Source organism: Camelus dromedarius, chromosome 16 (assembly GCF_036321535.1).
Source record: "Camelus dromedarius isolate mCamDro1 chromosome 16, mCamDro1.pat, whole genome shotgun sequence".
Lineage (NCBI taxonomy): Eukaryota > Metazoa > Chordata > Mammalia > Artiodactyla > Camelidae > Camelus > Camelus dromedarius.
Window position 1 is genome coordinate 33,553,864 of NC_087451.1, and position 15,066 is coordinate 33,568,929.

Consider the following 15,066-nt stretch of genomic DNA (forward strand, 5'->3'; position numbering starts at 1 on the left):
AAGGGGAGTGATCTTTTCTCTTCACTGAAACTCAAACCAGAAGGAGGCTGAAAATGCAGCAGGAGAGACTGAGGCTTGCTGCATGGAAGGACTTCCTGACAGTGCTGGGTACCCCATCCATGCTTGAGATGCTGTCTCCGCATGCGTGCTCCTCCAAGGGCCGACATGAGCCGAGACCAGGCGTGTTGTAGGCAATTAAATAAGTCTGTGTCGGCAGCCTGAGTTGGGGAGTTAAGTGGCAGAGACAGCCACAGCCAAAGGTGCTGTGTGTTGGACAGACAGACACCCTTCATGTGGGTCCTCACCAGGGCCGACTCCCCTGGCCGGGTAGTAAATCTGTCACGTGCACAGTCAAGAGTGGATGCTGCCTCTCCTCTGAACCTGGGGTGGAGAGACAGGGAGGTAGTGGGGCCATCAGAAACACAGCAACACACAACCAAGCCTCAGGTTAGAGCGCCTCCTGTGGGTGCCGACGGGTTTGGACAGTGGGCGGGGTAATCCTGAAGGCTCCCTGGAAGAGGTATGAGCCAGGCAGTTGTTCCATCCACTGGGCAGGCCTGGCCTCCCAGCAGCTTTGCCCACCCCTGTCCTCCTGCAGCCTCTCCCGGAGATGGAATACAACGGGAACCCCGAGTCCGTGGGCTACAAGATCAAGTACAGCCGGGCAGACGGCCACGGCAAGACGCTGAGCCACGTGGTCCAGGACCGCGTGGAGCGGGAGTACACCATCGAAGACCTGGAGGAGTGGACGGAGTACCGCGTCCAGGTGCAGGCCTTCAACGCCATCGGGAGCGGGCCCTGGAGCCAGACGGTGATGGGCAGGACCCGGGAGTCAGGTGCTGCCCTGCCCCCTCATGCCAGCCACCCTGGTCACTGCCCCCTTGCCCGGGGCTATCCCCACCTTTATCACACTGTCTGTAGGGCCTTCCCAGAGCACAGAAGCTCGAGCTGTTGTGCAAAAATAGCCCGGGCTGATTTCTCTGTGCTCAGCCCCCTGCCACGTGGCCGCGTCTCCCAGGACCTGACCCTTCCCAGCACTGCTGCCAAAGTTGGGGGCGGGGAGAAGGGGTCCCAGGGGGCTCCCTGCCTCTGCACCCTCACCTTTAGCCCTGACACCCAGCAGTGCCTGTAAAAGCCCAAGGGCGGGGAGAAGGGGTTCCCCGGGGGCTCCCTGCCTCTGCACCCTCACCTTTAGCCCTGACACCCAGCGGTGCCTGTAAAAGCCCAAGGGCGGGGAGAAGGGGTTCCCCGGGGGCTCCCTGCCTCTGCACCCTCACCTTTAGCCCTGACACCCAGCGGTGCCTGTAAAAGCCCAAGAGTGGGGAGAAGGGGTTCCCGGGGGGCTCCCTGCCTCTGCACCCTCACCTTTAGCCCTGACACCCAGCGGTGCCTGTAAAAGCCCAAGATGGGAGGCACGGGGTGGGGAGAGGGCGCAGGTTGGGTTGGCTCTTAGAACATTCCAGAAACACAACCAGCAAGCAGCTCACAGGACCCCGGCAAGGGGACACCCACCAAATAGGTGCTCCCAGCCTACAGGCAGCCCTCATCCATCTGACACATGGTTTGCATCTCTGTGGGTTTTTTTCCCTGAAGCCGTTTGAATGATGGGTCCCTTCCCACCCGAGTCCCTTCCCACCCAGGGCCCTTCCCAGCCCCTCACTGCTGCGCTGGCAGGAGACACGGCCTCACCCTAAGTCTCCTTAGCCTGCGAGGGGCTAACAGGGAGGCTGGTCTGCAACCCGAAGCACCACCTGCGACACTTCAGAGCCAAAAGGAATCGTCACCGAAGGATAATTGGATAATTGGCTAGTTGGGGCCCGTGTGTGCCCCGGCTCCCTCCCCAGGCCCCCCTCCACCCCCTCCACTGCGGGGTCCACTCCGGGTCCTGAGGGCCTTCTCTCCTCTCCTTTCTCCCCCAGTCCCGTCCTCTGGCCCCACCAACGTGTCTGCGCTGGCCACCACCTCCAGCAGCATGCTGGTGCGCTGGAACGAAGTCCCCGAGGCCGACCGCAATGGGCTGGTACTTGGCTACAAGGTGCGTCCTACATCCAAGGACGGGAGGAGCCTGGAACCCCTGCCCCGACTTCCCCATCTGGGTGCCCTGTCCTCTTGACCCCCTGGGGCCCAGGACTCTGCCTTCAAGAGTGGACAGAGAGGATCTGCCCGATCGCCATCCACCAGTCACCACGGCAACCAAGGAGTCCTCCCTTCGGGGTGGGGAGTCTTCCAGGGAGGGCCTGGGGTCCTTAGAGCAACTCCACCTCCCCCTGGAGGCCACACTGTCCCAAGCCACAGCTTCAGTTTCCATCATCGTCTAGAATTCCTCCCCAAGCTGCACCTACTGCATGGTCCAGCCCCTTGCCTTGGCCTCCCAGCTCCCCCACTACAGGCTGTGTGACCTTGAGCGAATCACACCCCTACTCTGGGCCTGTTTCCCACCTGGATGCTCTCTAAGGAACCTTCCAGCTCTATGGCTGAGTGCACCTTTGTGTCCCCTCGCCCTCCCTGAGCCCTAGCTTTGCATTACTCCATGCCGCCTGGGGGCCAAGCCACTCCAAGGAGCCCCAAGTCTGTCCACCTGGTCCCTGGGGAGGAGACACGGGAGGTGCTGACAGGGCCAGACCCAAGCCCGAAGCCCTCACCCCCACCCTGGGCTCTGACAGGTGATGTATAAGGAGAAGGACTCGGACTCCCAGCCCCGGTTCTGGCTGGTGGAAGGGAACTCATCACGCAGCGCCCAGCTCACAGGCCTGAGCAAATATGTGCTCTACGAGGTCCAGGTGCTGGCCTTCACGCGCATCGGGGACGGCAGCCCCAGCCACCCTCCCATCCTGGAGCGGACGCTGGATGACGGTGAGTTCGCATCCCTGAGAGCCTGGGGAAGACTGGGAACCGCCCTCCCAGCCAGCCCTCTGGGTCTCCCTCTGCCCCAAAGGGAACCATGGCCTCAGGCTTCTCCTGGGCGAGGTGGGTCACCGAGGACACCAATCCCACTGCGAGGGGATGCTAATGACAGACAGCGCGCCCCTAAGGGAGAAATGACAATGCAGTTTGACATCTGATTCAGTCTCTTGGTCTCTCCCTGGGACAAGTGTACAGAGAAAGAGAATTTGCATCTGTTTTGATTTCTTGTTCCCCTGGGGCAGGCTCACTCTGAGTGAAGCTCTGTGCAAGGAAAAGTCTTGATTTCTCCTTTGCCAAGCCTACTGGTCCTCTTTGCAAGAGAGTGATGCCAGCCAGGCTCTAGGCATTCATCTCAGCGGCACAGCTCCCCATCAGAGGCAGGCGGATGGGTCCTTTGCCCTCCTCCCTTCTCCCCACATACATCCTCACGCACAGCTCACCACAAACATCTGTGGGGACCAGACAAGAGAGCAAAAGGAAGCCCAAACACCGTATGTCTCTGTGTTCTAACGTGATAAATCAAGCTAATGATCTGTTAAATTAAATATGTTCTATCCTCCTGCCTTGATAAATATACCCTCCTAATGACCTAGAAGGCCAAGTTCAGGTTTAGAAGTCTCAGGCTTCTTGGCTTCTGCACATTGGATTGAGGCAGCTCAGGAAGAGCTGCCCACTAGCTGTCCCCCAACTCTGCCGCCCTGTTCTGTGTCCCCCCCACCACCTCCTCTGGCCGATACCATTCAGTCTCCAACCATATGCCCAAAACAGCTGCCCCTTGGCCATCCCTCAGTTTAGGGGTGCAAGTCTCCACCCTCAGGAGGGTGGTCCCAGGGAACAGGTCCATGCAGACCCTGGAAGCGTGCTTGGGGCTATATGGGCAGAGAGTTCCAGATCCAAGAATTCCAGAGTGGGGTGTAAAAAGAGGAGTGGTGTGGGCTCGGGGTGGGCACTTCCTTTTGCCCCATGGCTGAAGCCTTGGTCCCTTCTAGTTCCTGCTAAATAATGTATAAACCCCACTGATAGCATCTTCACGTCCAGTATGAGGACACAGTGCCAGGCACAGAGATGTACTCCACAGAAGTTCATGAGCAGAGTGGCCCCTTCCCCTGCGGCCCGCCATGCTGCTCTGCAGGAGCTGGGCTGGTCTTGGGCCGAGCAGCAGCCACACTGTCACCTGCTTCTCCTTTGTCCTCTCCAGTCCCAGGACCACCCATGGGCATCTTGTTCCCAGAGGTGAGGACCACATCGGTGCGGCTGATCTGGCAGCCTCCCACTGCCCCCAACGGCATCATTCTTGGTAAGCCTTTACCCTTCCCATGCCCTGGCTGCAGGGAGAAGGGGGTAAAAGGTGTAAAAGAGACAAAGTCAGTGTTGGCAGGAGGGAGCCTGAGCCAGGACAAGTGTCCACACATCCTCGAGAATGGTTCTGAGTCTGATTTCTCCCATGAGGAATCTCAGTCTGTAAGATTTGCTTGCTGGAGGGCAGGGTCAGGGTTCAGGTCTCTTTAAGGACCACTGGTTAACTTTATGCCTCCACATGTTCCTGGTCCGAAGCAGACTGGCCACCTGGTCAACCTTGGCCGCTGTTCCTAAGTGTGGCCAGGTGAGGGCACACTGTCTGACTCAGAGCAGCTGCACTCGCAGGTGGGAGACAGGACCTGAGGCACCCGGGAGGGGTGCTGCAGATCGGAAGCATTGTTTCATATTCAGGGTTCCCCCCATAACACACACACACACACATACACACACACACACACACACACACTGTGTCACAGGAGAAGACTTACAGGGTTGAAGTCAGCAGCCGTGTGGACTTGAGCAAGTCAGCTTCCCTCCCCGGCCTCAGCCCCTCACATGTAAATTGGGGGATCAGACCACTCTCAGTCCTGTCACCCTGCAGCGCCTGCCCCCGGTCAAAGCTGCTGCGCCTCTGGAGACAGAGTGGAGGGAGGAGGGTAAACGCTTTGGACTTAGAAAGACCTGGGCTGGAATTCCAGCTCAGTCACTTCCTGGCAGGTGGTCTGGCCTCTCCAAGCCTCAGTTTCCTCTCCTGGGGCTGGGGCTGGGGGTGGTGTCGCAGACCCTATGTAATGCATGCCCCCCATGGTCACATTCTCCAGGCAGCAACTGAGGACATGAGAGTGACCCAGAGGGCTCCAAGCAGGCAAACCACAGCCAAGGTGGCCCAAGGGCAGACACTGTGGTGGCTGAGAAAGGAATGACCCTTTCTTGGGGCCCTGGAGGCAGCTTGCCCCTCTTCCCAATGCAACCTGTTTCCTCCTGCCCCGCAGCTTACCAGATCACGCACCGGCTCAACGCCACCACGGCCAACACTGCCACAGTGGAGGTGCTCGCGCCCAGTGCCCGCCAGTACACAGCCACCAGCCTTAAGCCAGAGTCTGTCTACCTGTTCCGCATCACGGCCCAGACCCGCAAGGGCTGGGGAGAGGCCGCCGAGGCCCTGGTGGTGACCACCGAGAAGAGAGGTGATGGCCCACTGGGGCTGGGGAAGCCTGGGAGGCCGGCAAGGGGACACCCACAGCCAACCCAGGCACTCAGATCCTCTCCTGGTGCATGGCTTGGGGTTGGCAAGTCTCATTGCCCCGGTCTGGAATGGAAAGGGGGCTCAAATCTCTGATGCCAAGGTCAGGAAGGGCTCCAGCAGACTTCCAGAGCTGGCCTGGAAGTTCCCTTCCCAAGGACCCAGCCCTGCCCCAGCTACTGGTTTTCCAAAGGGCAGACTGATGAGACCAGTTCCTTCCTCTCCCGCAACCCCTCGACAAAGCCCATATCCAGTTGGGTGGAGGATGGGGCCACAGCCTGCAGCCCTGGCTGCCACTGCCCTGAGCCGGCTTCTCACCCAAGGTTGGGTTCTGCAGAAGCAGCCCCAGATCCCTAGGACCTGATTTATTAGACAGAAAAGCAGTGGTTCTCAACCAGGGCTACATTGACCCCTCTCCCAGGGGACATCGGGCAAAGTCTGGAGACATTTGGTTATCAGGGCGAGAAAGGAGGTGCTCCTGGCGGCTGGTGGGTCAAGATCAGGGTGCTGCTACACATCCTACGACACACAGGACAGGCCCGTGTGGTAAAGTCTCATCCGCCCCAGATGCCACAGTGCTGAGACTGAGACTCCCCAGGGCATAAGGAAGTGAGAAGGGGCCGAGCACGGGCAGGGGACAAGGCCAAGTCCCACCGAGGGGAACGGGGGCTCAGGCCCACACCATCGGGGACATCGCATAGGTCCCATCTGAGCACCGTGCAGACAGGGGCCAAGGAACTGGGATGTTCTGACTGCTCACTTCAGCCCTGGGCTGGGGCTGCCCTCGGGGGATGTAAATTCCCAGGCACCTGGTCCTCCAGCAGCCTGAGGACAGGAGCCTGTGGCTCAGTGACCAGCATCCACGGGCAGACTGTTGGGACCTGTGTGCCTGGAAATGGGAAGGGGCAGGGGTCGCCAGACCTGCGCTCAGAGCACTGCCCTCCCTTCCCTGAGAAAGCTCATCTCCCCCACCTCCATCACTGGCTCACCTGCTCCTCCCCCTCCCCCCCCCCCACAGACCGCCCGCAGCCCCCCAGCAAGCCGGTGGTACAGCAGGAGGACGTGAAGGCACGCAGCGTGTTGCTGTCCTGGGAGCCGGGGAGCGACGGCCTGTCCCCCGTGCGCTACTACACCATCCAGACCCGCGAGCTGCCCAGCGGCAGGTGGGCACTGCACTCGGCCTCCGTGAGCCACAACGCCTCCTCCTTCGTCGTGGACAGGTGAGGCCCTGTCTGTCCGCCAGCATCTCCGCTCCAGGCCCCCCCAGCCCTGGCAGCACTAGCATTGGAGGAGCTCCTGAGAACGCCTGCAGCCTGCCCACCCCACCCCCCATCGCTTCCAGAGCCTGCATCTCCAGCCACGCGCATCCCCTGCAGCTCTGTCCTAACCTCCCTCCCCGCTCTCTCTGGAGCCTTGTTAGGGCTGCCTTTTAATTATCTGTTTCTGGAGCCTAGAAGCCCCTCTTAGAGGAAGCCTTGCCTCTCTTCATTAGCGATTCCTCCCAGCCAGGCGGCGTCTCCCTCTCTGTCTTTAATAAGGGAGTGGAGCTTCCCTCCAAAATTCTGGCTTCAATTTCATTCCTACTGGGATGTATTTTTTATACTCTGGTTGACGTGACCGAGTGCGTTGAGCCATTTGCCTGGAGAGGAGATGAGGCTGATGGAGATGAAGACCTGGTTAACTCTTGAGAACCTCGGCCTTTCCTGAATTTACTAAATTGAGGAAAGAGATGGCCATTCTCGGGAAGGAGTCAGCTCCTGGGGGGTGTTACTGGCACTGTCCTACCTGCGTGCCCCTCCAAGGTGGAAAATGTGTGGACATTTCCACTTGGGGACCTATTGCTGGAGCTAAGGGTGAGGCCGCACCCCAAGCTGGCATGGTCTAAGGCCCAGCCTGGCCCTAGTTTGTTGCCTTTGTAGCAGATCGTCCGTCTGAGTAATGGATCAGCACCAGGCTGTTAGGGGATAGCTCCGTTCATCAAACCTGATTCCCCCTACAGGCTCAAGCCCTTCACGTCCTACAAGTTCCGAGTGAAGGCAACCAATGACATCGGGGACAGCGAGTTCAGCGAGGAGTCGGAACCACTGACCACCCTGCAGGCTGGTCAGTGACCTCTGTTTGGGTCTCCTTCTCTTGGTCCCTGGGTGCTTCCTGGGCCACTGGGCATTCTCTTCTAGGGGAGGGGCCTCCAAAGATGGGAGGGGCACCCAGCCTACTGGGCTCTTTGTCTGGCTCTCTGGGCAGAGTCCCAAGGAGGACTGGGCCGGAGAGGCCTTTGCCATGGGCTCAGGCACCCAAGCCCAGCCTGGCATCCTCATATGTTTCTTCTCTGATGTCCTCCAAGCTCATGGCCGATGCCAGAAAACCTCCATGGGAGTGGGAGAGGCCTCGGCAGTGGCAATGGAGGCGGCCCGTGGCTCTTGGGCAGAGAGGAGGGCTCTGGGTCCTTGGCTTTGGGCCGGGGTCAGGGTCTCAGCCCCTCTCTCCCTCCACACTGGCTCTTGGTTCTGCAGAAGCTGGGCCATGAAGAGTGGCTTTCGCAGGAGCTGCCCTACACTCCAGTGTCTGCAGAATCTGGTCCCCATGGCCTCCAGGGGCCTAAGTCCCCTCCCCCTCCCCCCAGAGCTCACCTGTCTGCCTCTCTCCCCAGCCCCGGACGAAGCGCCCACCATCCTCTCGGTGACACCCCACACCACCACCTCTGTGCTGATCCGATGGCAGGTATGGCCTGGCGAGCGGGGAGGGGCCCATGTCACGTGAGGACTCAGACATACTCTGTGCGGGGACCAGAAAGCCAACAGCCGCACCAGGGCTGGGACATGGTACACAGGCATGCACACTCACACACACACACAGGCATGTACTCATACATCTATACATTCCTCGTTCTACTCCCAGATAATCAGATCTGTGGACAAGGACCCAGACTCGGTGGTGACAAGAATGGCCCCAGGTCCCTCAGCTACTAAGTGGCAGGGCCAGGGTCAGTGCCCTGAGATCGGGAGAATCCTTGGTCGGGGAAGCTCTTGGGCTTTCGGGGCCCCTGGTATCTCCGTGAAATCCCGTCCCCGCGGTAAGTGAAGGGTTCCTGTCAGAGACCACACACAGGTCTGCGTGCCTCACCGGCACCCGGACAGGGCTTCTGTCCCGTCCCCGTGAGCAGGAACCCTGGAAAAGAAAACAGGAGGGGCCCCCAACCCCTGCCCAAGGCCTCACCTGAGGACAGTCCCTTAAGTGAGAATGACCCAGTACAGCAGGGAACCAGGCAGAGGCTGGAGCAGAGCGGGGCCATTGTGACCAAGCGGGCAGGGAGGTGCCAGCTGCAGCCCGGGATGTAGTTCAGGAGCTACTAAACGGCTGAACCGTTTCAGCAGTTTTTTTAAAGGAGGTGTCATAAAAAGTAGTTTCCACCACCTCCAGAAGCCTGTTCTCCACCTCATCTAAGGATGGGCGCAGAAAGCCACAGAGGAGAAGATGAAGACACGGGAGGGAACAGTGCACGAAGACACACTCACCCTTATCCTTGCTGAAGAGCAGGGAGAGGACTCTCCCTGATTCCCTGATTCCTGGGAAACTCCAGGAAATGTTGGCCAGGGCGGGGCTGGCGATTGTGGAAGGAAGTTTCTAGACCACGAACAGCTCTTTGGCATGAGCTCTGCACCCGGAGTCGTGCTCAGGGCCCCAGTGATGCTGTGTGACCTTGGGGAAGTTCCTGACCATCTCTGAGCCTTACATTCCTGCTCTGGACCGTGGAGCTGGTGTGGGGATTCCTGTCCTGCCCTGCCTCACAGGGAATGCTGCAGGAATGGAATAACCTCACTGGAAAATGCTTTGTAAAGTTAAAATGCTCAATGCCATTTTGATTCCCTTTCCTGGGGAAGACACAGTCCCTGCTCGGCGACTGCGGGAGGCAGGATGGGGAGGGAGGGGTGAGTAGCGGGGGTCCAGCCCAGCCGGGCCCCAGCACCGCTCCCTTCCCTGCAGCCACCTGCAGAGGACAAAATCAATGGCATCCTCCTGGGCTTCCGGATCCGGTACCGGGAGCTGCTGTACGAGGGGCTGAGAGGCTTCACACTGCGTGGCATCAACAACCCGGGGGCCAAGTGGGCAGAGCTTACCCGTGAGTGACAGCGGCGGGCGTCGCGGGCGCGGGGGCCGCGCGGGCGCTCCCCTCCCTGCCCGGAAGTGCTCAGCCTCCTGGACTCTCTAACCTGAAACCCTGCCGCCCTCACCTGTGTGTGCCTCCCACCCCATCCCACTCAGTCACCAGAGCTGGTAGTCACTGAACACCGTCTAGGTCCCCAGACACTCGGGGGGACAGCAGTGAACAAGACAGATGGGGTCCCTGCCCTCTTGGAGCTTGCAGGCTGGAGGAAGAGCCAGGCACTTAAGCAGAAAAGCCTGATTACATAGGTGTCCAAGACCGTTGGCATGACCGCTGGGGAGGGTGTATTCGGGAGAGCCTAAAGCCAGTGTGTCAGAAAAGCCTTCCCTGGAACTGGCTGAGGTGCTGACACCAATGGATGATTCCAAGTGAACCAGTCCAAAGAAGCAGGGGTAGGGAGCCCAGCATATGCAAAGGGCCTGAGGTGGGAAGGACCAAAAGCTGAACCTGGTCATGTTCCAAGGGCAGCCCAAGGTCTGGCCCCTCTGGTTCCTCAGGGAGGTGACAGCCCTGCCCCAGGGTGCTTGGAACCCCGGCCACCTCTGCAGCAGGAAGGAAACATCGAAAAGCTGAGTAGAAATCCCAGAGAGGGTCGCGAGTAAGGGACTGACATGTTGGACTTTTGGGTTAGGATGGTTACTTTGGTGTCTTAAGGGCGACGGCTGCTGATGGGGTCCAGAGGCAGGGAGGGGCCCAGTTAGAGGCTAATGCGGTGACGTGGGTAAGAGCATGCGGCTGGAGCCACGGCAGAAGGCTTGGGATGGAGTTGAGGGAGGGGGTGTTATGTGGGCTCCCCAGCTGGTTCATGCTGGGGAGGGAGAGGCTGGGGTAGCGGGGAGAGGGAGGAGTCCGGCGGATTTGGGTACGCAGCTGGGTGATGGAACCAAAACAGAGATGAATGGAAGAGGAGGAGCAATCTAAGATCCTCTCCGTTTTGTTTTTCCTCCCATAATTCTCTTAAACCGCCTGCGCCTTGTCTCCCAGCGAGTATTAGCAGACAACAAAATGATTGAATGCGTGGCAAGGGAAAATTAATAGAAAAATTCAGAAGTAGCTGATCCAACAGCTTGCGTTATTTTTTTTTTTCTTATTTTTTGGCAGACATGTGCTTGTGGTTGTGATTTTATAGGCCTGTGTATAATACAGTCATATTTCCTGGTAGTAAAATGGTTTCTGGTTCATATGAGGAAATTAACAACACCACTATATCACGGTGGTTCTCCAGCAACCCAGCCTTAGGCAGGGGAGCCAGCTGGGACTAGAGGGTTCCCCAGAGCCGTCCCCCCGGGGATGCTGGGCTCCCAGGGGCTCCCGGCACCCTGGGACCTGCAGCCAGTGCACACCAGGGCGGAGGCAGCAGCACTCTGCTGGGAGCTGCCTCCTTCCCCCCCACTCCCACCCTGGCCCCTAACTCTCTGTCAGAAACCTGGAAGTTCCTTCCCTCTGCCTGTGTGTTGCCAGGCCTCCTCCCTCCCCTCCCACCCCCGTCATCGGGGTCTTCGTGGGGCGGGGGTGTGTGTACTAACCTCTGTCTGCTGTCTCCCTCTGGCCCCTCCGCCTCCCCCACCCTTAGCCATGTACTCCATGCGGAACCTGAGCCGGCCCAGCCTCACGCAGTACGAGCTGGACAGTAAGTGTCCCTGCACGGCGGCTCCCCGACGGGGCCCACGCCTTCCACAGGGAGGGGAGTGGGGCCTCCGCGGACGCCTGGCCACGGCTGAGTGGTGCACCCAGGACCACCCTGAACACACGTGGCTTTCTGGAAACACGCAGAAAAGCCGGGGGCCACCAGGGGAGGTCCACTCTAGCCACCACCCGTCAGCGCAGAACAGAGGCGGCATCTCTGGACTTGTGCTCCCGGTTGGGGGAGGGGTTTGGGGGGACAGTGACAGGAGGTGCACAGTAGGAGCTGGATCGGCAGGGGTCCACATGGCTGCCGCCCCGTCTCATCCCATCAAAGGCACTTGTCCACCCAGCTCTGTCCTTCAAGCCGAGTTCCTCCCTGGAGTGAGCAGCACCTGTCTTCCCTCCGGGGACGGGAAATGGCCCTCCCCGGTGCCTGCCCCAAGGCCTAGCTCTTTTCCTCATGTCCCAGAGGATATTAGGTTCTCCCTGCAGCCCGGAGCTCTGGGCAGGGGGCCTCCCCTTAGGAACAGAGTTTAACTGAATTGCCCTCGCTCCTTCCTTCCCCCACCCACGGCCCTCACGGGCTGCAGGACCAGGGTGCTTAGGGTGACTCCCCCACCCCCACGCCACATGAAGGGAAGGACTTCCACCTGGGGAGGGGGACATGGGGAGGAGCACAGGGAGCAGCGGGAGAGCCTTTCAGCCACCGCCCCCAAGAGGGACAGCGACTCCCACCCGGGGTATCGGGGCCTCTCTTCCTGCAGCTACTCCCCGCTCCACCCAAGCACCCCAAACTGAGCAAAAACAGGGTTTCTTAGCCCAAAATTCGCATCTAAGAAGCCACGTCTCTTTAGGGCTGAGTTCCCCCCCACCCCATCCCCCGTGTTAAGAGCTGGTTGATGGAGACTTGGATCGGGGGGGTGGGGCAGGCGAGATGGGAACTTTAAGCACCTGTGACCAGTGCCCAGGACAGTCAGTGAAGGAGTGACCTGTGACCAGTGTGCCCAGGACAGTCAGTGAAGGAGTGACCTGTGACCAGTGCCCAGGACAGTCAGTGAAGGAGTGACCTGTGACCAGTGTGCCCAGGACAGTCAGTGAAGGAGTGACCTGTGACCCGGTGTGCCCAGGACAGTTTCGGTTCATCCCAGTTGTCCCAGCATGAATATTAACAGTACGCTTTTTAGTCTCAAAAGTGTCCAGTGTGGTCACACTTGGCCAGGACGCCAACCTGTGTCGTCTTGTGTCCGGATTCCCAGGGACGAGGCAGACAGCACCCCTCCACCGCACTCCGGCTGCCCCACCGCGTACCTGTTCTTTCCTGAACCTTCACACAGGGGCCTAGAATCGCAGGGGTGCAACATCACAGCCTCCACCCTCCACGCTGCCTCCGTCCGCTACAGGGACAGTGACCTCTGTGTGTCTCTCCCCTCCCCACCCCACCCCAGACCTGAACAAGCACCGGCGCTACGAGGTCCGGATGAGCGTGTACAACGCCGTGGGCGAGGGGCCCTCGAGCCCCCCCCAGGAGGTCTTTGTCGGGGAGGCAGGTGAGTACCCATGCCTCCCCTTCCAGCCCCAGCACGTCTTTCCCACCTCCCCCACTGAGAAGCCCAGCGGGAGGGGTTACAGGAGCCGAGGTCCCCACCCCACCGCAGCCCACCTCCTCCTCCCTGAGGTCCACGCGCACACTCACCACCCCTTGTGCCCTCCAGTGCCCACAGCAGCGCCCCGCAACGTGGCTGTCCACGGCGCCACAGCCACACAACTGGATGTGACGTGGGAGCCACCCCCGCCGGAAAGCCAGAATGGAGACATCCAAGGCTACAAGGTATGGGCGCTTTGGCAGAGAAGAGGGTCCAGGGGGACACAGGGCCAGGTGGGGGGCTGGGGATGACCCAGGTGCGGTAGGTGGGAGAGGTCCCGCGTCCACACCTGCTGCCTTGGCTGTCTGCACCCAGTCCACTGAAATACTACGCAGCTGGGGCACCACTACACCCACCCTCTCCCATGTCCTCAGGGCAGACTCATCCCATAGACACTCAGGCCACACCCCATCCCTGGATGGCACACCCCCAGCCCCAGCCTGCTGGCTCCTGATGCCAGCATAAGACCCCTCAAAGTGGCTATTAGGCCAACTCTAATTACAATATTGATGCTAACTGAACGGCCCATTAGCAAAGGACCACCAGCTAGGTCTTGGAAATCTTGGAAATTATTTCTAGATTTGTCTCTAATATTCGCCAAGCTCTTAAGAACACCTTAATTTTCTTGAAAGCCCAGTAAAGCTGACAGATTCTAAATATTTGTGCCCATTGTACAGATGAGGAAACTGAGGCCCAGGTGAGTGGTTCAACAAGGTCCCCAAAAAAGCAAGTAGCAGAGAGTCAGACTCTAGGTCTGTCGGCCCTCACCCTGCGAGGGGTGGAGAGGAAGCACTGGGCACACAACCACTAGAGGAGGTGGCAGAAATAATAATAATATAATGTGTCTCCTGTGGCCGTGTTTGAGGCCTGCCTCCTGGACCAGCATCCAGCGCCACTCTGATTCCTGGTGGTTGTCTATTATTCCAGAGAGTAGCCCAGTGCAGTGGCCGGGTGGGGAAGGTGGGGAGGGCGGGAGCCACACGGAGCTTCGTGGTTTACCTGGCTGAGCCCTCATCTCACAGGCAGAAACTGAGTTTCCAAAGCGGTAAGGGCCTTGCCTGGGGCCACACGGCTTGTTAATACCGGAGACCCCGTTGCAGACAGAATCCAGTATAGAAGTCTGGTTCCGTGTGGGGTGAAGGAGGCGGGAGAGAGAAGGAAGGGCATCTTGCCAAGGATGCTCAAAGATGAATAATGCTCCTGAGTATCTCACCCAGGAGCGCCAGCTGGGAAAACTAAATATTGCGCCCCTAGCATATGCGTCCCCCCCGGGGAAGGAGAAGTAGCCGGGCGGGTCCTGCAACAGTTTGGCAGCCACCAGACTGGTGAGGTGTGGACGTCTCCAGTTAATGTGCGGTCCCAGGAAATGTGTGGGCGCCAGACACCGTACGTCACACAGCGGATGCCCACGTGCTCAGGGAAACATCACCACCCGCCAAGGACGCTGACGGAGGAAATGGAATTGCTGCCTCCCCGACGTGCACTGACATCCACGGGCATTAACCTTCAGCCAGTGGTCGCGCCGGGATGAGCTGTGACGTCCCAGCAGCCAGCCCTGCAGTGACGCGTGTTTATTGAGTAGTTCGTTTGCGCCCTGCGGTGTCCTTGGTGCTGGGAATAAAGCAGCGAGCAGAGACAACGTGAGCGTAAACTGCAGGGGAGGAAGACCAGCGACGTACACAGCAAAGAGCACCTGTAGGTGGTGGTGAATGAAGCAGGCAAAGGAGCAGGTTTGGGATGTAAATAAGGTCATTGGGAGAGAACTTCATGAGAAACTACCATGTGAGCAAAAATGAAGGCACGTGAATCACCCGGATCTGGGAGGTGAGCATCCCAGGAGGAGGGGAAAGAAGAGCAAAGAGCCTGGGGTCGGTGGGTGCTCGGCGCGCACGAAGCCCAGCAAGGAGCACCGTGTGTCCTGGAGTGAGCGGGCCAGCAGGACGGGAGGCAGGTCCGAGCAGTGACGGCGCGTCACCTGGAGTCCTCGAGGGCTTTGGCTGAATGAGATGCCAGCCACGGAGGGCTCGTGGCAGAAGAGGGACAAGGGCGACTTGGGTTTTTAAAGGCTTGTGTGGCTGCTCTGCTGAGAGTAGTCTGAAGCAGGGAAAGTGTGAAACCGTGAAGGGGCGGCTGTATAATCCAGGTGAGCCGTGGTGGTGGTTTAGACCAAGCAGGAGCAGAGGTGG

General features: G+C 59.4%; 1 protein-coding gene across 3 annotated transcripts in view; it reads left to right on the forward strand.

Moving 5' to 3' along the window:
- The window catches only part of SDK2 (sidekick cell adhesion molecule 2), a 247,926-nt gene that overhangs the window by 203,673 nt on the left and 29,187 nt on the right, over nucleotides 1-15,066 (forward strand). For 2 of the 3 annotated variants that reach the window (XM_064495585.1, XM_064495587.1), the window contains exons 25-36: nucleotides 599-836; nucleotides 1,920-2,035; nucleotides 2,664-2,853; nucleotides 4,103-4,201; nucleotides 5,196-5,390; nucleotides 6,465-6,666; nucleotides 7,446-7,549; nucleotides 8,097-8,167; nucleotides 9,431-9,566; nucleotides 11,185-11,241; nucleotides 12,683-12,784; nucleotides 12,950-13,065. In XM_064495585.1, coding sequence (XP_064351655.1) covers nucleotides 599-836; nucleotides 1,920-2,035; nucleotides 2,664-2,853; nucleotides 4,103-4,201; nucleotides 5,196-5,390; nucleotides 6,465-6,666; nucleotides 7,446-7,549; nucleotides 8,097-8,167; nucleotides 9,431-9,566; nucleotides 11,185-11,241; nucleotides 12,683-12,784; nucleotides 12,950-13,065 — 1,626 coding nt within the window. The remainder of the gene's footprint in view (nucleotides 1-598; nucleotides 837-1,919; nucleotides 2,036-2,663; nucleotides 2,854-4,102; nucleotides 4,202-5,195; nucleotides 5,391-6,464; nucleotides 6,667-7,445; nucleotides 7,550-8,096; nucleotides 8,168-9,430; nucleotides 9,567-11,184; nucleotides 11,242-12,682; nucleotides 12,785-12,949; nucleotides 13,066-15,066) is intronic. The other variant, XM_064495586.1, reaches the window with a different exon arrangement.